General features: G+C 30.5%; 1 protein-coding gene across 1 annotated transcript in view; it reads left to right on the top strand.

Annotated features, from left to right (window-relative positions):
* Positions 1-26375, top strand: part of LOC119605018 (maternal effect protein staufen-like) — a 296685-nt gene that overhangs the window by 187953 nt on the left and 82357 nt on the right. Inside the window, exon 4 of the mRNA XM_037957952.1 lies at positions 2568-2692. Within this exon, the coding sequence (XP_037813880.1) occupies positions 2568-2692 (125 nt within the window). The remainder of the gene's footprint in view (positions 1-2567; positions 2693-26375) is intronic.

Below are 26375 nucleotides of genomic sequence, written 5' to 3'. Positions count from 1 at the left end.
AAAACTATTTTTCCTCATAATTAATGCTTATACAAGCAAAGTTACAAAAAAAAAAAAAATATATAATTCATTCTCAATTTAATAAAAATAACTTACTCTGTTCAACAGGTTCTCAATTTCATAAAAAACAATTTCCTCCGTTAAAATGTTCTCATTCCTCATTAAAAACAACTATTGCCTCCTCATTTAATTTTCCTCCATTTCTACGCTACTGCTACCGCTTCACAGTGGGACATTTTTGTCATTTTCTGATCATAAATCTGTAACATTTCATCTGTTAGAGATAAATGCCTAAAATTTTACAACAATAATTTTTACAATATTTCTGATAATATATATTAATATTAAAATTCAATGGTTGCATGGTAATATATGTTTAAAATTAAATATTTTTATTGCAACAGTTTGAACAAAACTTTTGTTGTAATATTTCTTATCGAATATAATGAATTAATATACAATTGATATTATTAACCACTCATAAAGAAATAAGTTTTGTCTAAATATAATTTATACATGTAAATGAATAGTGAATAAATAAAAACCTACCATTACCCAGCAAACACTTATATTGAAAAGTAATGAGTTTAAAGCTAAAAAAATCCCGTTTTTACTACTTATTCATTAGCATTTTAAATCATTACCTTAACACGGTCATAACATTGGAGGGTAGTACTTACCACGCTCTCTTTCAAATCACTACTTATATAAGTACTTATAAATAATGAGTTAAAAAGTTGTTTTGTTTTAAAAGAAAATAAAAATTTTCACACAGAAAAAGGGCTTCTTGTTTATTAATTCGCTGTTATTTTATTGTGCGTCCAATAATGAGTTTCGCAGAAAACAATTAAAAAAAATGTGCAAATAGAACCGCAAAATTCAAAATAAAGTTCTTAATTATCTGATTATATGATAGGTAATCGATAAACGAAAACAAAATTTGATAATGCGATAAAATCGATTACTCGGTTTTCAAGTTATTCGCTATTGGCAGATGTGCCCCTATGGAAAATTATCCCCGTTCTACTCTAAGTCATTATAAGAGTAATTAAAAGTAATGCAGGCGGTAAGTACTAGTCATTGATAAGCATTACCGAATTATTGCTGGGTATGTATACTTTTTTAAATTTGGTAGAGAGATTTTGGTTCGTATAAAACTTGTTTATGTGAAATTTCAAAGTTATATTGGTATATATAAACCAGTTATCACTGCTAAAACTGTTGTCCGCGGAGGCACTTGTGTGAGAGCTATGAGAAAACGTGGATATTGCACATTTGCATACCAAACAAACATTCTCTTGAATTGGCTTTATAAAATGGGACTTAAATACCATAGATACCGATATATAAAAGACAATATATAATAAATTTTAAAAATAAATTTGTTAATTTTAAAGAGTTTTCATTTCCCCTGACTGCAGCTGCAAACCGTCGCAAATTTAATTCATTCAATTTAATATACAATACATTAAGCTTTCATTTTATATTAATTTTAAAGGGGAGGCAATGGAAGCTTAAAACGTATACTCCACTAAAAACTTAATACCTTATAAATAGAAAATATGCAAATATTAAAAGCAGTTTAAAATATTATTTAAAGATTATAACTAAATAAATATCTAAACAAAATACCCCAGGAAAAACTTACATTGAAAATAAATGAGTTAAAAAGCTAATAAAACCTCTTTTCACTACTTCTTCATTAGCATTTTAAGTCATTATTTTAACACGGTGATGTCATTGGAGGCAAGTACTTCCACACTTGCTTACAAATAGGGAGTTAAAGAAGTACTTGCAATTTCTCTTACAAAGAAGTTGTTTAGTAAGTTGTTTTATTTTTTAATAATAAAAAGGAGCCAGCTAGAACACGAACCAGGGACTTCGGTTTGTTAGTCAAATGTTCTACTCATTGCACCACTGCTTAGCTATTTTATTGCGCGTCAAATAATGGCTTTCACATAATTTATTTTTGTTTACTTTTTTGTAAAACACAATTCTTAAGTCGCAATGAAATAAAATGTGCAAACAAAATGACAAAGCCGAAAATAAAGTACTTCGATATCAGATTATAAGAAAGTCATTGAAAAGTAAGTAATTATTGAAGTACAACCCATTACCGAGTTTTTGCTGGTACTCTATCTAATATTAATTAAAATATTTTCGGATAAATGCCACACAATCGAAAATAATGACCTTAAATATGGCAATTTTAAAGTATATAAATATTGTATTTGAAATCCTTAACATTTGATCAATATTTTAGGATAGTTATACCAGTTGTATTTCTCCAATATTTTTATATTGTATTATCCAATATCTTAGCTACTATGAAAAAAAAAAAAAATGATCTCAAAATTTAACACAAAAACACCACCGCTGTCGTCTCTAGTGGTTCATTTGGTGCGTCTAAATTTTTATTTTGAATAGTGCTCTGTAGCATTTAAGCAGAACACTGTTAATGTTGATGGTTTGTATCTCAGATAATAAATTTCTAAATTCAACTTCACACACATTAATTTTATCAGTATTAAAATAAACATAACTAGTATTTATTGTTTATCTTTCAGAAGACAACTCTAGTAATACACAATCTGATGTAGTTCAGTTCGATGACATCAATGACAAATCTATAAAAAATGCTCGTGAAAAAACTCCAATGTGTCTCATCAATGATTTAGCAAGATTTAACAAAGTAAGTAATCATCATGAAACTAATATTTTTATTAATTTGAGAGTTATAAGCACGAATTTTTTCCTCTACGCTGAACAGTGGGTTCGATGGCACCTAAAATGGCGATTAATTCAGGGGAGTCTTAGTTTTAGCATATTTAAACGTTTTTGGTCGAATCATTAAAAAATACATAAAAAAGCATATTTTTAAAAAGAAATACATATAATTTTTTTAATTTTAAACTCATTTTTATTATTCGGAAAATTATAGCATATTTCAGAAATTTGTCTGTAACTATAAAACGGAAACTGATACATATTTTCATAAATTAAGTTGCATACGAAAGCGTACACTATATTTTATATAGTACTTAAAAAATAATTTAACATTTTGTACACATATAGACATAAATTTAATTTAAACTTCGAATTTTGGTTTTGAAGAATTTCAGCAATTTTACAACTTTTTAGGAAAAAGTCACGAAATAAATTTTTATAATTTTTCTGTTTTGCATATTTTTGAAAATTTACGGAATTTAGTCTTAATATACCAACATTGAAGTAAAATGCTATAGATTTATAAATCGAATTTTAAATTACAATATATATTATATCTCCTTAAAAGCATAAGTTGTAGATATAAATATACATACATTCATATTACTCTATAACTCATTTTAACTATGATTTTAACAACAATGATATACATGACCATAGCAGAACAAAATACACAGTACTCTATTATATGGTTAAAAATAAAATTTTTCAAGACAAAAATGGAGCAGCAAAACCGCAAACTTTTCTTTTTATATTTTTCAGGACAAAAATGGAGCAGCAAAACCGCAAACTTTTTTTACTTTTCGAAAATCTTAGATTCTAAAGCTATGTATGTATACACGGTTTTTAGATCTTCCAACGTTGGCAGACAAATTTTCAGAAAATGTCTAACAACCGTGTCACAGTGCTTTGTCCCATAGGCAAAATTCTTTTTTTTTTGTATGGAGAATATTGATGAATGTTATATATTTGGAGAGCCAGTAAAATGTCCTATCTGAATAAGCAAGAAACAAATTAAATTTGCTATTTTTAAGATCACTAGAGGACGCTGAAGTCGAAAGAAATTTAATCAAAATTGTTTGATAAAATAATGCATTTGAATTATTAAAAAGTTTAGTTTTTTACTTTTATTACTATATATTTTAGTAACTTAAATAATTAAAAATAAAAAATAAAAATTAATTATTTTTTGGCACATTGTAGACTATACAATTTTTTCCCTATTAATATGAAATTTGCAAAAGTTTGATGGAGTACAATTTTTTTGTTTTTAAAAACGCGTTATTTTTTATTTTTGTTTTTAATATCTTACTATGTATTTTAATACAGAAAATTAAAAAAAATTTAAATTTTGTGCCACAACTTAGAATATTTTTCATTTTTGTTCATGCACTATTCGCAAAATTTAATATATCTAAAATAAGCCTATGTTCGTAGTATAAACAAAAGCGAAAATGATAATATTTTTGAAAAGTATTTTTTATATTTTTTTAAAGAAATATATGAAGTTTCATGCAGTATCAAATTTTTTATTAATGTTTTTAGTACTTCATTTAGTTATCTAATAGATTAAAAAAAATTTGCTATTTCGAACCACAACTTAAAAAAAATGCATTTTACTTACAAGCCAAAATTTGCCAATTTCTATACAATTTACATGCACATAGAACGAAAAATGAGTAACTTATTTTTAATTAAAAGTGAAATGAATTGAATTTTTGAAAAGTTAAATAGACATATTTTTAATTGAATAGCTTAAAAATGCATTTACTTACAAAATGCTGCCTATGACAAAAATTCCACAATATTTTCCATATTAAAACAATTATAATAAATTAAAAAATAATAAATTTTTAATAAAAATGTTAATTTTTTTTTAATTTTGTCCATGTCAGGAATCGAATCCACGATTTTTAATATTACACATTCCATATGTTTATATATATAATGTTAATAAATATATTGTATGGGTTCAATTCCCGACATAACCATCATAAAATTTATATGCATATAAATTGTTGAAAATAATACGCTATAATAAAAAGTATAGATTTCATTTTATTAATTTTGATCATGTCTGGAATTGAACCAATGATATTACACGTTCAATATGTTTATATGTTTAAATAAATTAATAGATATACATATATAAAGGTTTGATTCCAGATACAATCATCATACAAATTATAAGTGTGTAAATTGTTGAAAATATATACTGTTGATGCAATATGGTTTATCTATATATATAAAAATGAATGTGTGTTTGTTTGTATGTTTGCATGTTTGTATGTTTGAACGTTATAGGCTACAAAACTGCTGAACCGATTTTCTTGAAATTTTCACAGCGTATTCCTGTATGTCTGGAATAGGTAATAGGCTACTTTTTATTTTGAAATTTCAAGTGAGCGAGGTGCCACGCCCATATTAAAAAATATTAAATCCGTATATTTGTGATAATATAACAGTTAGAGTCCTCAAATTTTGTCGGAGCCACTTTAGTGTCAATATGATTATTTAGGACAAAAAGTAGGCGGACTAGCATTAGGGGGCGTGGCACCTCCCATATAAATTTAAAACAAAAATTCGTTTATCTTAGAAACAATTACAGTTAGAATCTTAAAATTTTGCACAAATAACTTTAACATCCATGTTAACATTTTGAAAAATAAATTGGCGGACTACCCATGAGGGGAGCGGCACCTCCCTTATAAATTAAATGCAAAAATTCGTTTATCTGGGAAACTAATAGAACTAAATTCTTCAACTTTTGCACTAAGAACTTAAATATTCGTCTGAACATTTTGGATGAAAAAGATCGGACTTCCATCTGGGGGGCTTGGAGCCCCCATATGAATTAAATAGAAAAATTCGTATATCTGAGAAACTATTAGAGCTAGAATCTTCAAATTTTACTTGAAGAAATTTGACATTCATCTGAACAATAAGAGTATAACGGGCGGACTTTCAATGGGGGACTTGGTACCTCCCATATTAATTAAATACAAAATTTCGTTTATCTGGGAAACTAATAGAACTAGATTCTTCAAATTTTGCACAAATTACTTTAATATTCATCTAAACATTTTGGAGAAAAAAGGGCGGGCTTTTATCTTGGGGGCTTGAAACCCCCACATGAATTTAATAGAAAAATTCTTATATCTGAGAAACTATTAGATGTAGAATCTTTAAATATTACATGAAGTACTTTGACATTAATGTGAACATTTAGGGAATAATTGGCGGACTTTAAATGGGGGACTTGGCACTTCCCATATTAATTAAATACAAAAATTCATTTATCTGGGAAACTACTAGAACTAGATTCTTCAAATTTTGCATAAATTACTTCAATATTCAACTGAACATTTTGGGGGAAAAAGAGCTGACTTTCATATAGGGGGCGTGAAGCCCCCATATGAATTAGAAAAAAATCGTATATCTTAGAAACTATTAGAGCTAGAATCTTCAAATTTTACTTGAAAAACTTTGACATTCATCTGAACAATTAGAGTATAACGGGCGGACTTTCAATGGGGAACTTGACAACTCCCATATGACTTAAATATAAAATTTCGTTTATCTGGGAAACTAATAGAACTACATTCTTCAAATTTTGCAGAAATTACTTCAATAATCATCTGAATATTTTGGAGGAAAAATATCGGACTTTCATCTGGGGAGCTTGAAGCCCACACATGAATGAAATAGAATAATTGCATATCTGGAAACTACTAGAGCTAGAATCTTAAAATTTTACATAAAAAACTCTGACATTCACTGAACATTTAGAGAATAACGGGCGAGCTTTCAATTGGGGGCTTGGCACTACATAAATGAATTAAATACAAAATTTCGTATATCTTGGAAACTATTATATTATTCAAATTTTTCATAGCTAGATAGAAATTGGCGAACTTTCAGTAATTTGCTTGGCATCTCTAATATGTAACATATTGTAAATATTGTAAAGAGAACTTTTGCAGTTAGAATCTTCAAAATCGTTAAGTGGGTTTTTTATTTATACTGCTTTTAGGGTAGCAAAGCACACTGGGTAAAGCTAGTTATTAATAAGTAGAGCTGTGATAATGTTCATGATTTATAGTCGAAAGGTTCCAGGTTCAAATCCTGTTTATTGTATAGGATTTTTCAAACTTATTTTTTTGTTTGAACTGCATTTAAATAGTTGAAATTTGTGAAATTGTTTTGTTTGTTCACAATTTTTTCTTGCTTTGTTATTTCGTCGTTTTCTTAATAAATATATTTTTTTAAATTCCAATAGTTTACAATATACGCATAAATAATATTACAGCGATAGAATTTATAGGCAGTAAGTAGAGCTGTGGTAGTGAACATGATTTGTAGAAGAAGGGTTCCTGGTTCAAATCATGTTAATGATATAGATTTTTCATATTTTATTACTTTCATTGCATTTAAAAAAATTGCCACCTTGTTAGTTTTTGTGAAAATAATTAATCACGCATTCCTGTCTAATTCATAAAAATTAATAACGGAATATTAAAAAGTGTCAAATTAATAAAAGAATAAAGAAAGAAAAAATAAAATTATTTGACAATTTTAAATTATTTAAATGCAATGAAAGTAATAAAATACCAGGGTTCCAAATATTCATTCACTTATCACTCACGCTCATGAAAAAAACATATAAATTTTGTTTTGTTATCTTCCATTCGTGTACAAAAACAAACAAAAATAAAACTTTGCTTTATTCATTCTTGCATGATACTATTAGTAATGTTTTTTATTTTCGTACAATATTGAGATAACAAGAAAAACTTTTTTTCATGCACATGGACATTTTTGAGAAATAAACTGTTTGTAAAAATCTCACAACTGAAAGAGCATAAAGTTTTTTTTTGCACTAGCATTCTAAAATGAAATTTAAAATTTGTTTATAGTTCTGTTGATAAATAAATGTAAAATGTCGAGATTGAGAATGTTCGTGTTTTTGCATGTAAGAATGAAATAAGAATATGTGCAAAGACTGGTAAAACAACGATTTTGTGCTTTTTTACGATGCGTTTATATCTGTTTTTTTGCTCGGTCCTACTTGTTATTTTTTTTTTCAATGTAAGTCGTGCTTATTTTTTTTTCTTTCTAAAAGTATGTTTGTTTACTTAGTTTTATGTGAAAAGCATGCACAGAAGTATACATCCAAATAAGTTAGAGTAGGGTAAACAAGAATGTTTTGTTGTTGTGCAAACAAAAAAATTTTGATCCGCACCGAATAGGAATGTTCGTGTTTTTGCATGTAAGAATGAAATAAGAATATGTGCAAAGACTGGTAAAACAACGATTTTGTGCTTTTTTACGATGCGTTTATATCTGTTTTTTTGCTCGGTCCTACTTGTTATTTTTTTTTTCAATGTAAGTCGTGCTTATTTTTTTTCTTTCTAAAAGTATGTTTGTTTACTTAGTTTTATGTGAAAAGCATGCACAGAAGTATACATCCAAATAAGTTAGAGTAGGGTAAACAAGAATGTTTTGTTGTTGTGCAAACAAAAAAATTTTGATCCGCACCGAATAGGGATGGGCATAAATCTAGCGTTCTAATCCAGCTGATTTTAAAAATTTGTTTATACCACATGATAGTACTTTTCCTTGTGACTTCAACAAAGGACAAAAAATTATCCGTTCTATTAGGGTCCGGGAGTTATGGGCCTCCAAAGTTTTGATATATAATTGAATATATTTCGATTACTGATTAACCGATATGGTCAAAATGAGTATCATTGGAAAGGCCATACAAAAAGTTTGAAAAGTACACTCGTGTCAATTTATCATAAATGTTTAACTTTTTAATTTTTCTGAATCCTGTAAAATACGAAAAATCTATATCATTAACATGATTTGAACCAGGAGCCCTTCTTCTACAAATCATGTACACTACCACAGCTCTACTTGCTGCCTATAAATTCTATCGCTGTAATATTATTTATGCGTATATTGTACGCATAATAACCTGGAACCTTTCGACTATAAATCACGAACATTATCACAACTCTACTTATTGATAATAAACCATATTGCATCAATACTATATATTTTCAACAATTTACACACTTATAATTTTTATGATGATTATATCTGGAATCGTACCTTTATATATGTATATCTATAAATTTATTTATACATATAAACATATTGAACGTGTAATATCATGGGTTCAATTCCAGACATGATCAAAATTAATAAAATTAAATCTGTACTTTTTATTATAGCGTATATTTTAAAAGATTTTGTTTGAAAAATATTATTTTCAACAATTTATATGCATATAAATTTTATGATGGTTATGTCGGGAATCAAACCCTACAATATATTTATTAACATTATATATAAACATATGGAATGTGTAATATTAAAAATCGTGGGTTCGATTCCTGACATGGACAAAATTAAAAAAAATTAACATTTTTATTTTTTTTTTATTATAGCGTATATTTTAAAAGTTTTTATTTTTTTAATATTTTATAAATTTATTTGTAAAATATGTTGTACATAAATATATTTATATGTTACACATACATATTTAATATGTGATATAAAAAATCGTAGGTTCGAATCCTGACAAGACCAAAATTAATAAAATGAAATTTGCATATTTTTTTATTTTTTTTAATTGTTGTAAATTATTTAAAATTTATTATTTTTTAATTTTTTATAATTGTTTTAATATAGAAAATATTGTGGAATTTTTGTCATAGGCAGCATTTTGTAAGTAAATGCATTTTTAAGCTATTCAATTAAAAATGTGTCTATTTAACTTTTCAAAAATTCAATTCATTTAACTTTTAATTAAAAATAACTTACTCATTGTTTACTCATTTTTCGTTCTATGTGCATGTAAATTGTATTGAAATTGGTAAATTTTGGCTTGTAAGTAAAATGCATTTTTTTTAAGTTGTGGTTCGAAATAGCAATTTATTTAATCTATTAGATAACTAAATGGCCTTAATTTTGAAAAAATTAGCTACTTTTTGGAAAAAAAATTTGGAACTGCATAAAACTTCATATATTTCCTTAAAAAATATAAAAGATACTTTTCAAAAATATTATCATTTTCGCTTTTGGTTATACTACGAACACAGGCTTATTTTAGATATATTCAATTTTGCGAATGAACAAATATGAAAAAAATGGCACAAAATTTTAAAATTTTTTTAATTTTCTATATTAAAAGACATACTAAGATATTAAAAACAAAAATAAAAAATAGCGCGTTTTTAAAAACAAAAAAATTGTACTCCATCAAACTTTTGCAAATTTCATATTAATAAGAAAAAAATTGTATAGTCTACAATTTGCCAAAAAATAATTAGTTTTTATTTTTTTATTTCTAATTATTTATGTTACTAAAATATATACTAATAAAAGTAAAAAACTAAACTTTTTAATAATTCCTTTAAAAATGTAATTTTGGCGAATTTTTTTAATACGACTCTTCAAATGCATTATTTTATCAAACAATTTTGATTAAATTTCTTTCGACTTCAGCGCCCTCTAGCAAATTTAATTTGTTTTTTGCTTATTCAGATAGGACATTTTACTAGCTCTTCAAATATATAACATTCATCAATATTCTCCATACAAAAAAAAAATAATTTTACCTATGGGACAAAGCAGTGTGCGTTGTGGAACAGACTCATAACAGGACACTTCCCTAAATATGTTTGTTCTTATTGTTGAAACCTCACTTCTTATGGAAAAATTTCAACGGTCATGAGGCCGGCAGTGACATGCTCTTCTAATTTTCATAAAAAATGTAAATATGTGTATATACAAATTTTATAAACTATAAAAATTATGTTAATTGACAGCTATTGATGTTAGTCTTTGTGATATACTTGGCTGCTGTTGATGTTGGACATAAATTTATTATGTATTATATTTTATATAGGAATATAATTTCACATTAAATTTAATTATATATTTTTTTAAAACTTTCGGTTTTAACACCGTTCACAATAAATCCTTACTCACATCTGACATGTTATGTTTCGTTCTTTTGGTTGGAAAAATATCGTTACTTTATCTTTTTTCTTTTGCCAAGCAAACATTTGCGACATAATTTTCGAGCCTTATCAAAGACAAAATAAAATCTTTAAAATGCATTGCTAAAAACGAGATCACAGTATCACTAACAAATAATTGGCGTCAATTAAGCGAAGTTTTTTTTGTTAAACGAATCTTCGTAAAATTTTAAAGCATAGATAATTTCTCGAACATTTTTGTTTTGAAATTTTAACGAAAAAAACGTATTATCGTATTTTTATTTTGAAATTTCTTCATTTTAGTGAATGATCTTTATTTTCGAAACTCAGGTCGGTGGGTTTTTCCATTTGTGATTTGCAAAGCAATGAAACCAACAGACATCCAAACATACGTTTTTATACCCTTCACCTTCGCGTTTGTCATTCCGTTTGTAATTTCTATAATATAATTTTCCGACCCCATAAAGTATATATGTATATTCTGGATCCTTCATTAAGCTGTTAGACATGCTTTCGAGAAGATGGCTATTTAAAATCAAAATCGGTCCATAAATACCGGAGATATGAGCAAAAATCCGAGACAACCTCTGAAAATTTCATAAAAAATTTAGATTTTTTATTCATGCTCAGACAGAAACAACAACAAAACACATAATCATGCGGTACATTTTTTTATTGTTTATAAAAACAAAGCTGAGCATGACGTCACGTTACGAACGAATCAGTATGTTGTTATTGGCTGGAAACATGAAATTTAGCATGTAGAGCCCGGATTAGGTGCGAACACATAAAAAGGGATTTTTTGGTACTTTTCCGTTCTACAAAAGGTACTTTTGCAATTTTCTAGAATATTGAACCTAGAATCATGAAATTAAGCATGTAGAGCCAGGGTTAGATGAGAACCTACAAAAGGGTCCTTTTTGGTACTTTTTCGATCTCCAAAAGGTACTATTTAAATTTTCTATGATATTGAACCTAGAAACATGAAAGTTTGTATTTATAGTGAGAACATGTAAAGTGGGACATTTTGGTACTTTTAAGTTAATACAAATCTGAAGGAAACGATTTTTTCAACTTTTTTGTTCTATGAATGATACATTCTTTGGTTTTTATGCACATACGCAGCAACCTGATTGATCGAAAATCTATAAAAGGGTACTGTCTGATACTTTTTCGTTTTACAGCTGGTATTTTTTGATGTTCTGTAATTTTTTGTACTGGCTATTCTATTTAACACATCATAAGATTCGGCACAGCCGAATATAGGACTCTTACTTGTTTTTCATTAAGCAATGTTGTTCTTGCTTTTTATAAGCATTGTCTTTTTTGGATGAAATTTTCATCTCTATCGGTCAAAAACTGCCGGACTTAGAGGGGGTCAAAGTTGGACATTTCGGTCATACAGGGAAAGAATGCTCTTGGAGTCTATTTACTAATTTAGGAAAAAAAAGACATTCATTATGTCTGTTTGAAATTGCCACACATAAGTTCTATCAAGCTCATTATTAGAACAAGTTAGAGCGCTATATTCGGCTGAGCCGAATCTTAAATACCCTCCACCAGCAACTTTTGTATTAATACATTTCTAAAAAAATATTTGTAGAAATAAGTTTTCTCATGAACTTAGAAATAGAAAAATCCCAAGATTTAAACAGCTTAAATCTACTACAATTCCAAGATTTGTTGAACATTAGAAACGCCACTTTCTTTTAAATTTTTATAGCGCCCTAAGATATGCTTTAGCGATATTTAGTATTTGCATGTATGCATGTGTGTGAAAGATTTAAGGATTTTCAAAATACATACATATATATAATTTTGTTCTACACCAATTGATAATGCAAATAGTTAAATACGGTTAAAGCGCTTTTAGGGGCAGGAGCTGGTATGAGAGATATGACTAAATATAGACCGATTGTAAAAAATTCTTTAAGCTAAATTTCTGTACATAAAAACTACATTTCAGTCAAATTTTGTATCTATATCGTAATTTAGTAATAAGTAATGTGCATTTTAGTGATTTTCTGAACCTATCGAGAAAAAATCTTGAAATATAATTTTTGTATACAAAACTATTATTTGTATCAATGGCTTTACTTGGTAATGAGAAATGTGCTTTTAGGAGATTTTCGCAAAAGGACCTTTTATATGAGTAATATTTGTACCATATGGGTAACTTAATTTAGTAATGCGCGTTTAAGTGATTTTCGGGAGGGGACCTTGTATGGGAGCTATGACCAGTTATGGACCGATCGGAAAAAAATTTCACAGTAATATTTGTATGCATATGGGCAATACTTATACCAAATTTTATATGGATATCTTAATTTAGTAATGAGTTATGTGCGTTTAAGTGATTTTCGGGAGGGGATCTTGTATGGGAGCTATGACCAATTATGGACCGATCACAAAAAAATTTCACAGTAATATTTCTGTGCATATGAGTAATAAGTTAGGTTAAGAAGGGTTATACACCGCAAAAACGGTGTATATCCACTCGGAGACCATAAGGTCCATTGTGATTCCCTTCAAGAAGTGAAGATACAAAACAGAGAAGCCAAAACACACCACAAACACAAGAATGAAAGAAAATAGGTAAAGAGTGGAGATTCAAAACAGAGAAGCCAAATCTAAATCTACCACAAAACAAGAGTGAAAGAAAATGGTAGAGAGGTCATATTAATAGATAGTTAAATCCAGATAAGTAAATAATTATATATATATAATAAAGAAAAAATCCACTTCCCCTTATAAAGCCTAGTTGACTGCGAGGGTTAAGTCCCGCAATTTCCCCCAGTTCGCCATGGAACCTATTCCCTAGCCATTTTAACCTGAGGTTCTGTATCCTAGGACACTGGCAAATAATATGCTCGATCGTCTCTACTTCCTCCTCATCTTCGCATAATCTGCAATAGTCCGGTACACTACTGTCCCACTTACTGACAAAGGTTCTAACTGAGCAGTGTCCAGTCAGAATCCCTATCAGAACCCTTAGACTGCGTCTATCCAGTCCTATAAGTATTTTGGTAGCACCCATATCAAGTTTTGGCCACAGGGCCTTTGATATTTTGCAATCCAATCTACTATTCCAGGACTGGTTAATGATATCACGTATTCTTTCGAATATTAACCTATTATAGTGACAAATGGGTGGTTTTACCATCCTTTCCCTGTCATCTATATCAAGGTTCGAACCTAATCTAGCTAGTTCGTCCGCAACCTCATTACCATGCACATTACAGTGCCCTGGCACCCAACACAATCTAATGACAAACAGTCTCATAATGTCCCTAAGGGCATTTCTACAATCTACAACTAGGTGCGAGTGTACCGTGTGACAATCCAATGCTCTTAGAGCAGCTTGACTGTCAACATAAATTGTCACAACCGACCCCGGATCGATGTGATTCCGAATCAGTTCCGTCGCTTTCCAGATCGCTAGGATCTCTGCTTGGAAGACACTACATTCGTCAGGGAGTCTGAATGACCGTTTTATGTTGATATCAGCGATATAGACACCGGCACCCGTGCCGGTATCCATCTTGGACCCGTCAGTGAAAACTGCACACCCACCAAACAGTCTATCGGATACAAGCCAATCATCCCTAGTTGGAAATTCTATCAAAGGTGTTTCCCCGAAGTCTAGAGTCGCGATATCATAATCCGTAATTCCGTGAAAGGAATTACCCTGATCAAGCAGACCTACTTCGTACAAAATTTTTGTATGATTGTCGCGGGAAGGTTTCACTAACGAAGACTCGTAGGTTCAGAATGATGTCCAAGGCCGCTTGCGGAGTACTTCTAATGGCACCAATAGGCCTGACAACCGATGTATAAATCCAATTTACCATATCTGGTTGCAGACCCCAATTCTTCCCTATGGAATTCTTGCATGTGTAGTAGGCATTGAGACCCTTTTTCATTCTGAGTATTTTCCTTCCATGACAGCTTGCTATCAAGGAAGATACCTAAATACTATAGATAAACCTAATTCGACGCCTAATTCGACGCCATCTAACTTTGGCAATCTGAAATTGTCTACCTTATACCTTCTGGTAAATAGTACCAGTTCCGTTTTACAAGGATTAACTCCCAGTCCCTTATCTTTCGCCCATAACGAGAGTTTACCTAATGCAGTCTCCATGATGTCACTGATCGTGGATAGAAATTTTCCTTTGACCAGTATCACCACGTCGTCCGCATAGGCAACTATCTTCCTACCCTTAGATTCAAATAGCCTTAGGATACCGTTAACCGCTAGTAGCCACAGAAGAGGAGATAAAACACCTCCCTGTGGTGTCCCCCTGGTAACCCTTCTCCTAATGCAATGATCCCCTAGGGTCGAGTTAATCATTCTACTGCTAAGCATACAGACTATCCAACTCACCAGGAAGTCCTGAACTCCGAGCCCTATAAGCGAATCTCTAATAGCCCCAATCATTATATTATTGAAGGCTCCCTCAATGTCCAAAAACGCAGCCAGAGTATAATACCTATTCTTCAAGCCGTGCTCCACACAACTTACCACCTCATGGAGTGCACTCTCAACAGATTTACCCTTAAGGTAGGCATGTTGAGCGCGACTAATGAGGCGAGTATCAATATTGTTCCTTAGATGTAGATCTATCAGTCTCTCAAGTGTCTTCAAAAGAAAAGAAGACAGGCTGATAGGTCTAAAATCCTTTGGCTTTGAGTGGCTTACCTTACCGGCCTTGGGTATGAAAATAACCCTAACCTCCCTCCACCTCTTTGGTAAATACCTACTACCAAGGCATCTCTTAAAAATCTTCAGCAGAAGAGATATAGCGTCCTGAGGCAAGTTCTTTAGTAGAGCTGGAAATATACCATCCGGCCCTGGTGACTTGAAAGGGTCGAATGAATTAACCGCCCATACTAGCTTTTCCCTGGTGACTATTTCCTCTATACAACTGTAGGTGTTACTTGGCGCCACAGACTCGAAGTCCCGTTGGTCGTCAACCACATCTTCAGTTGCAAGACAACCCGGAAAATGTGTCTCCATTAGCAGAGCTAGGGTCTCAGAGCTAGACTCCGTCCATGAGTTATCACTCCTTTGGATATACCCTATGACCCTTGGGTCCTTAGATAATATCCGTCGGAATCTTGATAACTCGTTGACATTGTCTATGGATTCACAGTACTGGGACCATGAAATCCTTTTAGCCCTTTTGAGATCAGCTTTATACTTATTGAAACACATTTTATAGTTGTTCCAGTCAATTGCTCGACCTGTAAGCTTGGCCCTATTGAACAATTTCCTAACAGTCGACCTTTGAAGTCTAAGTTCCTTGGTCCACCACTTAGGTTGCTCTCTTTTGCCCGGGAAATGCATATGAGTGCATATGAGTAATACTTATGCCAAATTTTATATGGATATCTTAATTTAGTTATGAGTTATGCGCGTTAAAGTGATTTTCTTGTATGAGAGCTATGACCAATTATGGACCGATCACAAAAAAATTTTGACAGTAATATTTCTGTGCATATGAGTAATACTTATACCAAATTTTATATGGATATCTTAATTTAGTTATGAGTTATGCGCGTTTAAGTGATTTTCGGGAGGGGACCTTGTATGGGAGCTATGACCAATTATGGACCGATCGGAACAAAATTTCACAGTAATATTTCTATTCGTATGGGCAATACTTATACCTAATTTTATATGGATATCTTAATTTAGTAATGAGTTATGTGCGTTTAAGTGATTTTCGGGAGGGGACCTTGTATGGGAACTATGACCAATTATGGACCGATCGGAAAAAACTTTCACAGTAATATTTCTATGCATATGGGCAATACTTATACCAAATTTTATATGGATATCTTAATTTAGTAATGAGTTATGCGTGACCAATTTTGGACCGATCGGAATAAATTTTCACAGTAATATTTCTATGCATATGGGCAATATTTATAACAAATTTTATATGGATATCTTAATTTAGTAATGAGTTATGCGCGTTTAAGTGATTTTCGGGAGGGGAGCTATGTCCAATTATAGACCGATCTATAAAATTTTTCCTCTGAAATAATTCCTTTAACTTAAGATTTTAATTTGTAAAATTTTGTGAAGATATCGACATTGTGGCGGAAGTTGTTAACAAAAAACCCATTTTCCGGGAATATGTACTTTTGTATGGGAGGTATATGAAACTGTGGACCCATTCTGGCAATTTTCAGCAGGGATGAAGCTCTTGTGTAGAAACGAATGTATGGTGATTTTCATGGAATTATCTTGCATATTTTTCGAGAAAATTACATCACAATGTGTAAAAAATGCTTATTTTTTTCGAGGTTGTTTTAAATTTTGATTCATAACTTTTCTCGGTGTGAACCGATTTTGCCCATTTGCAATACCAAACAACTTAGGAAAATGAAGAACATTTTGGGTGAATTTGGTTAAACTCTATTGCTTCGTTTTATCGTGACAAAGTAAGTATACAGATCATTTCAGTATATATTTGGTTTAATTATATTAACAAAATTTATGTTATATGCATGTATTTGGCCATTTTGAACAGAGTACGTTCTTAAAAACCGAAATTTAACTCCGATTTCTTAAGACTTACAACATAAACTTTAAAATTTGGATAATTCTATATATTTCCTTTAATTTAAACAGGTTTTCCAAATACTCCGATTTCCAAAGCATACAATAATGCTACCAATCATATCTTGATATACTTGATACAATAACCATGTTTTAGGAAATCGTCGTTAAATATCGAATATGAACGCTATACTATGTTAAAAACGGCAATGTTCCGCAATGGATTGCAATTATTGTACAGAAACAATTAATTTAAAAGTTAAAATATCGTCTTCCAATGCATCATAATGAACAAACGAGGGATATTATTGAATACCCGATCCAAAACTCCGGGGGTTTAAATAGTCAGATGTTCTTAAATAGGAAAAAATGCTCCTATAAATAATATTCAGATCAATTACCAAAAATTTAAATTTTTCGGAACAAAAAGTGAATTTTTTCCATGTTATAGTGTACAGAATATTTTATTATAAAATAATTACATTCAAACGGTAAAATTTTCATGAATTTTGTTAATATCATTAAGCCAAATACATATTAAAATTATCTGTATACTTATTTTTGTGACGTAAATTTTGCACCTTCTTAACTTCAGCTTAAATGAGAACTCAAAGAACCAAAATATGAAGAAAAAAAGTAGTGAATAATAATTATCATAATTGTTTTTAATAAATAAAAGTGTTACTTTTTTGATTTTTGAAAAAATAATATCCTTTTTTAAATAAAACCAATTGTCAGTATTTCTGTATACTTATTTTTTAGATTAACTGTATACCCTCTGTCACCACTGATGGTGGTGGAGGGTATAAAAATAAAGAAATATATTACTGACGTTAAACTCTTATGTATATTTTATACAAATTTCTCTTTAGTAAAATACCATCTTTTATTGTTCTCTTGGTTAATTTAACATCGAAACGAAAAATTCTGGATTATCGGATCATTAATCGGTGTATATGTATATGTGGCACCCTGTCACTGCTAATTACTAAATATTTCAATAACCAATAGTTGAGTAGTAATCAGTATGCGGTTACATTTTTTGCAAAATTGCGCCTACATAAAAAAGCTGCAGTTGATGCAAGAGCTAAAAACTTCTTTTTTTTAATTGGCATTTCAACCCGTTGACATCATAAATAATAATTTATTATTTAATAAATTTAAATTTAAGCTTCTTAAAGAATCAATTTTTTTTTTATTTAAAATGCGCAACAATTTTTGGAAATTTTTTAATAAATAAAGATGAGCGATATTTTCACGACTGTGATTTAATCACTGTGATTGATAATTCACTGGTAGCTACTGTGACTGAAATGATCAAATAACAGTTACTTGTAATGTCGTTCTTTTGAATTTTTACCTTCTAAAATTCATATAATTTTTATTGAACCAAATACGTATTACGACATAGTATGCATACAATTCGAAATTTTTTCATATAGTAAACTCCTCTCGCTCTGATGTCACCAATTTTATTTTGTTCAGTAATATTTATGTATATACTTAACATAAGACCCAATAAAATACGTTGTTATTGTAAAAAATTTGGTTTTAACCATGATACAACCATAGAAAGGTAGAATCAGCAGGGAGAGTTGTCAATTCTTTCCTTTTTAAGTCAAACAAAAAAGAATTAAAAAGAGAAAAACTTCAAAATCTTCAAATGAAAAACCACGAACAATACCATGAAATGATTCTTGAACGGTACACGCAAACAGCATTCCACACTTCTGTATCCTGTTTTTGATTTTTACTCGTTTTGCGATATTTTTTATTCGAATTATCAAATTTTATTTTCTTCACAAAAAAATTTTAAATAATTTTTATATGATGTTTTTTTATATTTTTTAATTTTCTTTTTTGTGACAATTCAAGGCATTTGATTCTACCTTATTATTGTTTTATTATGGTTTTAACCAAAATAATCGAAAAAAAAATATTAATATTGTTTTGATTTATAAGTGAAAACCGTGATCACAGTCACTGTTTTAAAGAACAGTGATTTACAAATCACGTTCACATAGAACGACGTTCTTTAGAAATCACCGGATCGCTCATCTCTACGTACAACAAAATGGAGGACAGTAACACATCTACGACACCCTCAACAGCAACCGGCATGGATAGTGGTATTTCCGATCCACCTAGTGGAAATGTTTCTGTGGTGTATGCCAGATTGCCTGTGCCACAGATGTCGAATACGAACATTGAAGCGTGATTTACAACAATGGATTTTTGCTTTACGGCATCAGGCATTGTGGCAGACAAACAGAAAACGGCCACTATACTTGCAGGCCTTAAAAGGTTTATGGAAAAAAAGGTTGCCGGAGTTCGCCCAACCTGTCGTGGCAGCTTCGTCTGGTACTCCGACAGAATTTACGAAAATTGCTTATTCTATTATTGACGCAGTTGCACCCAACCATATAAATCGAGTGCAGGCAAATTCCCCGAATGAACTTAATGAGCTGCGAGCTGCCGTAATCGAATTAGGTAAAAAATTCGACCAGCTTTCAACCCGCTCACGCTCACGTTCACGTAGATCAACGATGAATCGCAATCGTTCGCAAACTAGACCTGCCTACTCCACCAACGCAACAGGAAATTAATGTTGGTACCACAAAAATTATGGTCGCAACGCTAAAAAATGTCGCAGCCCCTGTCGCCATAAGAAACATAACGTCAACGTGGTTGCTTCTGGTGCTTCATCGTCTAACCAGTGACTCGATGGGCAGGTGAAGGATTCCAGCGATGACTCCTCCACACGATGCCAAATTTTTCGACTGCAAGTAAAAGATAAGTATCCCAATAATTTTTTTTTGGTAGACAGCGGCGCTGACGTTTCTGTCTTGCCACTAACTTCGAAGTCTTTTGATGTCCGTTCAACTGCCGTCAATCTGTATGCCGCAAATGGTTCCCCCACTAAGGTAATAGGAGAAAAGCGCATAAAACTTGACCTCGGCCTGCGTCGTGATTTTCACTGGTCATTTGTAATAGCAGACGTGACGTCTCCGATCATCGGTTCAGATTTTATAAAATTTTATGACTTATCGATTTACGACGCAATCGACTTATCGACAACATCAGTGGCCTGTTATCCCAGCTTACATCTTCAACATTATCGGGCACAGCCGTCATCAGAACATTTGATCCAACAGAACCCTTCGCCGACATTTTGAAGCATTTTGCTGACATCACCCGACTTTTGCCATATGGTACAACGACAAAATTAACGATTTCACATCGAATAGAGACTACAGGCCAGCCTGTATTCTGTCGTCCACGACGTCTTTCGCCAGAAAAGCTAGCCGCTGCGAGAAAGGAATTTGATTTTCTAATGAAAGCCGGTATTTGTCAACCATCCAATAGCAACTGGTCCAGTCCGTTGCACTTAGTTTAAAAAGTGACGGTACTTGGAGGCCATGCGGGGATTATCGCACCCTGAATGCTCAGACATTGCCGTATCGTTACCCGTTGCCATATTTAACCGACTTCACAGCAAATTTGAGAGCCAAGAAATTTTTTCCAAGATTGATCTGCAAAAGGCTTTCTATCAGGTGCCAATTCAACCCCATGATGTCCCGAAAACGGGCATTAGCACTCCATTCGGGCTATATGAATTTAAATTCATGACGTTCGGGCTATGCAATGCCGCCCAAACGTTTCAGAGGCTCATCAATGAGGTGTTTCGAGGCCTGGATTACGTTTTCCCATACATCGACGATATTTGCGTTGCATCGTCTTCTATAGACCAACACCGTCGAGATTTGACCGAAGTTTTTCGTCGCCTTCGCGACAATCATCTCGCCATTAACCTAAAAAAGTGCGAATTTGGCAAAAATGAAATCAAATTTCTTGGTCATTTGGTCAACGCTGATGGAATTCGTCCTTTACCAGAAAAAGTATCCGTTATTCAAGACTTTTCGAAGCCAAAAGTGGCTCAAGAACTTAAAAGATTTATAGCCATGATAAACTTTTATAGAAAGTTCCTGCCACATGCTATTTGCTATCAACAACAGTTACAGCAGCTAATCGTCGGCAATGGTCTCCTTCAACAGATGATGCGTTTGAACGATGTAAAAGCGAGCTAGCAAATGCAACGTTTTTAGCACATCCATTTCAACCCGTTGACATCATAAATAAAAATTTATTATTTAATAAATTTAAATTTAAGCTCTTAAAGAATCAAGTGTTTTTTATTTAAATTGCATAAGCAGCAAATATATGTATGTGTATATGCATGTGTATATGTATATATATATGTATATGTATGTGTGTATATATATATATGTGTATATGTATATGCATATGTATATATGTATATGAATATGTATATATATATGTATATGCATTGATATATTTACCAATACTTTTATCAATGGTATGATATCAGTGAACTCTGGTTTGCAGTTGTAAATGCAGTGAAACATTGTAATTCATTAGTAGTTTCTCCGAATTAAATACATGCAAAACTTCAATAGACTTTTAACATTAGTGGTTGTAAATAAGAATTTTTGTTTTTGGTAGGAAAGGAATGTGCGGAAATAGCGTTAAAATTCCAATTTTGTTGGGGTATAAATAGACTTACTTTTGTTAAAATAGTTCTTTTTGAAAATAGGACGCTACTCAGGTTCATTTGGAAAAGGTAAATTCCATATATCCTGAATTTTTGGTATCCTTAATATCCTGTTGGTTTTTTAGAACACAGAACTTTATTTTTATATATAATATAAATGTATCTTGATGAAAGTTCGCGCAACTAAGGTTTATACAAGCTTTGATAATATAACTTTTCGAACTCTTGTGATTTTCATAACCAAAAGCAAAGACAAAGCAAAGGTAAACTATAACCGCAGGAATTTCTTTTAATTTATTCACGATTTTAATTTGATTTTAAATTTAGCTTTAATGAAAATCGTGTTGCTGGTTACTGGCATAAGGCTTATTTGGTGCGAAATATTTGGTCAACGAGAAGAGATCCTTTCCAGTTCTATAGAAATATTAATTTTCTTGAGGGCACGGGCAACCTCCAGGAACAAAACTATGATTCAACATCAATTTTTTTTTGGGACTATACAAAATAAAATGTGGAAAAAAAGAAAATATTAAGCACCAAAACACAACATTATGAAATAGAAAAATTGTGAAGAAAAAAAAAAAAAAAACAAAGAACAGTGTTAACTTCACTAATTTGATTTTTTTTACTAATAATTCTTAATTAATTTCTCAAAGTGGATACTGAAATCTATTTAATTATTTTTAGTTAATATCAATTATTATTATTTAATATTCTATTTTGTGTTTGAACAAGAATCAGTGCAACCAGTGCTATATTTGTTAAAACGAAACTAAAACAAGAAAAAATAAGTAAGAAAGAATTGAGAAAAAATAATATAAAATCAATAAGAAAGAATCAGCAAAAAATAAGATCAATAAAAAAAATTTTGAGAAGGAATGAAAAAAATTAAATCAATCAATAAATCCAAATTTCTATAAGCAAATAATAATAAAAACAAACAAAAAAATAATAGGATCCTTAAACTATGCAATGAAATTTTGACATAATTTTGTTGTTCCTGAACTAGGAGCCAGCGAAATATCTTTCATTGGAATCCAGAAAACAGGAAAAATAAGTAAGTGTCCTAATTCTTTTGTATAGTTTTTATTGCATAAGTATTGTGTTTCACAGGAAACATAATGTATTCACCGCAAAAATGAATTACTTTGCCAATATGGATTCATGTTAATAACAGTAGAAAATCTTATACTACTATTCTCTTATTGTATTGAATACATCATATTTCCGTCGATATTAGTCAATATTTAACTAATGAATGCACAGAGCCGACGTGGTTGACTGAATAGAGTGTACGCTGCGCAGACGCAGTACCCCGGGTTGTCCAATGGAGTTCAGAAGCTATTACTTTTCCAAAAAAAAAAATAATAATTTTTAAATATTTTTTAATATTTTTTTTTTTTTTCTTAAAAAAAAGTTTATACAATTTACTTTAAGGGGTTATAGTCCCATAATGGGATTGGTGTTTATAAAAAAACGACTTTTGGAAAATCCGGTTTTTCGGTTAACCGAAAATTGACCATTTCTAGAAAACCGGTTTGTCGGTTAAACGATTGAGCCCATGCTTTAATTGTGATCTCCCTCCGCTCGTTACGCCTGTGGTTGTTCAAATTACTGTGAATGACGCTTAGGAATATTAAAATCGTGAATAAATTAAAAGAAATTCCTGCGGTTATAGTTTACCTTTGCTTTTGGTTATGAAAATCACAAGAGTTCGAAAAGTTATATTATCAAAGCTTGTATAAACCTTAGTTGCGCGAACTTTCATCAAGATACATTTATATTATATATAAAAATAAAGTTCTGTGTTCTAAAGAACCAACAGGATATTAAGGATACCAAAAATTCAGGATATATGGGGATTTACCTTTTCCAAATGAACCGGAGTAGCGTCCTATTTTCAAAAAGAACTATTTTAACAAAGGTAAGTCTATTTATACCCCAACAAAATTGGAATTTTAACGCTATTTCTGCACATTCCTTTCCTACCAAAAACAAAAATTCTTATTTACAACCACTAATGTTAAAAGTCTATTGAAGTTTTGCATGTATTTAATTCGGAGAAACTACTAATGAATTACAATGTTTCACTGCATTTACAACTGCAAACCAGAGTTCACTGATATCATACCATTGATAAAAGTATATATATATATATATATATATATATATATATATATATATATATATATATATATATATATATATTGAAAAAAAGTAGTATACTTGAGTTATAGGTATCGCAATCGCATCCCATTATGGAACTTTAAAGCCCTTCAAGGAAATTGTATAAGCTTTCTCTTTTTTTTATAAAAGAGCGCCCATTTTGGAAAAAAAAAATTAAAAAAAAATATATTTAAAAGAAATGTAAAAAAAAAAATTAAAAAAAATTTTTGGAAAGAATGAAGAAATTGTTATCTGATTTCCTTTCAACAATAGGTGAAAAGTTACACTCATATAAAATGTTAACACTTTTTTGAAAAATCTATTGTTTTAAGGGGGTCATTATCCAGTTGCATTATAGTGCTTTTAACGTTTTGACCCCAATCATTAAAAATATCCCGATAAAATGGCTTCATAATATCAGTAGACATTTCGGCATTCATGTTACCATTGGTTTTATAAATTTTCCGTACGCTTTCTGATGAAAAATATCCCTAAAATAAAAACATTTCATCTCCAAGAAAATTAATTTGACGTCCAGTTTTTGAAACCTTTTAGAGAATTCTAATAGAAGAGCTCTGAGCTTTCTGTGAAAAGAGGCTCTCTCCAGCATGGATAGAATTGATGGATGGCATAAAATGTAAAAAAATATATTAAAAAAAAAAAATGTAAAAAAAATTAAAAAAAAATTGGAAAGAATGAAGAAATTGCTATTTAAAAAAAAATGTAAAAAAAAGTAAAAAAAAAATTGGAAAGAATGAAGAAATTGCTATCTGAACTCCTTTTAACAATAGGTGACAAGTTACACTAATTTGAATAAAACCCTGTATGACCAAAATGTCCAACTTTGACCCCCTCTAAGTACGTCAGTTCTTGACCGATAGAGCTGAAAATTTGTGTCTGACCTATCCAACAGTACTAACCTTAGTGCAAATTTCGTCAAAATCGATTTTTTGAGTTGACTGAAATTCCCCATATATACCAACATTTTTAACAATTTACACATTCTCTATGAATCCATAATTATTACACCGTATAACAAATTGGGAAAAATTGTTGGATCTCCATAAAATTTGGCAGAGAGATTTTATTATTTCCTAAAACTTGTTTGTTTTGAAACAAGTAATCAGCTTTAAAGTAATTTTCTGAGAGGAACCTTATATGGGGGCATGGCCAATTATCTCCATAAAATTTGGCAGAGAGATTTTAGTTCCCCTAAAACTTGTTTGTGCCGGGGGTAGGGTCAATTATGGACCGATTCTCATAAAACTTTTTAGAGAAATTTCGGTTCATTTAAAACTTGTTTTTGTGGATTTTCATTGACATAATGATGTTTTTAAACCACCAATGGCTGTTTTTCGGGGGGCGACTATGGGCTATCTAGCTCTTTTCGTTCGGACTTTATCGGAAGGACATGGCAAGATCGTTTTAGAATTTTGAAAATAATGCTAAAATGCATTATTTTGTCAAACATATTTCGCTGAAATTTCTTTGACTTTAGCGCCCTCTAGCGCCATCAAAAAGATCAGATTTAAATTTTCTTTTACGTATTTAGTTAGGACATTATAAGCATTCCAAAAATATAACATTCATGAACACGCAGAGAAAAAACATGGTTCGACATGGTTACTATAACTACACCATGTTTACTGTAACAATATACTGTTTTCAAAAACATGTAATTATTATTTGAATTAGATTTTAACAATATGTTAGTTACTGTAAACATTTTCATGTTCAAGGCAATTATAAATTTTAGTATGATTCACTGGTACATAATTATTTTTAAAACAACTAAATAATGATTACAATAAAAACATATTATGTTATTTGCAACCATTTATAACCATTTAATGTTCCCTGCCAACAATTTCTATCCAAATTGTGACCATAACTTAACAGCTTAAAGTTTAAAACAATCTAATTTGATATAATCTGAGTGAATGAAAAGTGACCCCGTTCGTAAGAAACTGTTCCGCCTGTTTAATACTTACTTGATGAGTCGTTTTCGTTTCAGTTTTACGTCACTTTTTTATAAAATAAAAGAGTGCAAAATTATAAACATTTTGTTTTGTCATAACAATAAGGAAACTGGAAATTATTCTAATTTTACACTCTTTTATGTCATAAAAGCGACTTCATAATATATTGTCTTTATTTCTGTTATTTTATGAATAATTTAAAAATTGCTTTATACTCACTTATAAATTTATGTTTTTAATAATCTAATATTTATGTTTATTAATAATTTAATTTATTTTAAATTTATGTTTTTAATAATTTAATACAAAATTTCACATTGTTTCACTATTCACACAACTGATCACTA

This window comes from Lucilia sericata, unplaced genomic scaffold (genome assembly GCF_015586225.1).
Source record: "Lucilia sericata isolate MDLA Ls3-8-SP2 unplaced genomic scaffold, ASM1558622v1 Contig000452F_arrow, whole genome shotgun sequence".
Lineage (NCBI taxonomy): Eukaryota > Metazoa > Arthropoda > Insecta > Diptera > Calliphoridae > Lucilia > Lucilia sericata.
The sequence above is the reverse complement of the archived record's forward strand: the minus strand, read 5'-3'. Positions and strand labels throughout refer to the sequence as shown.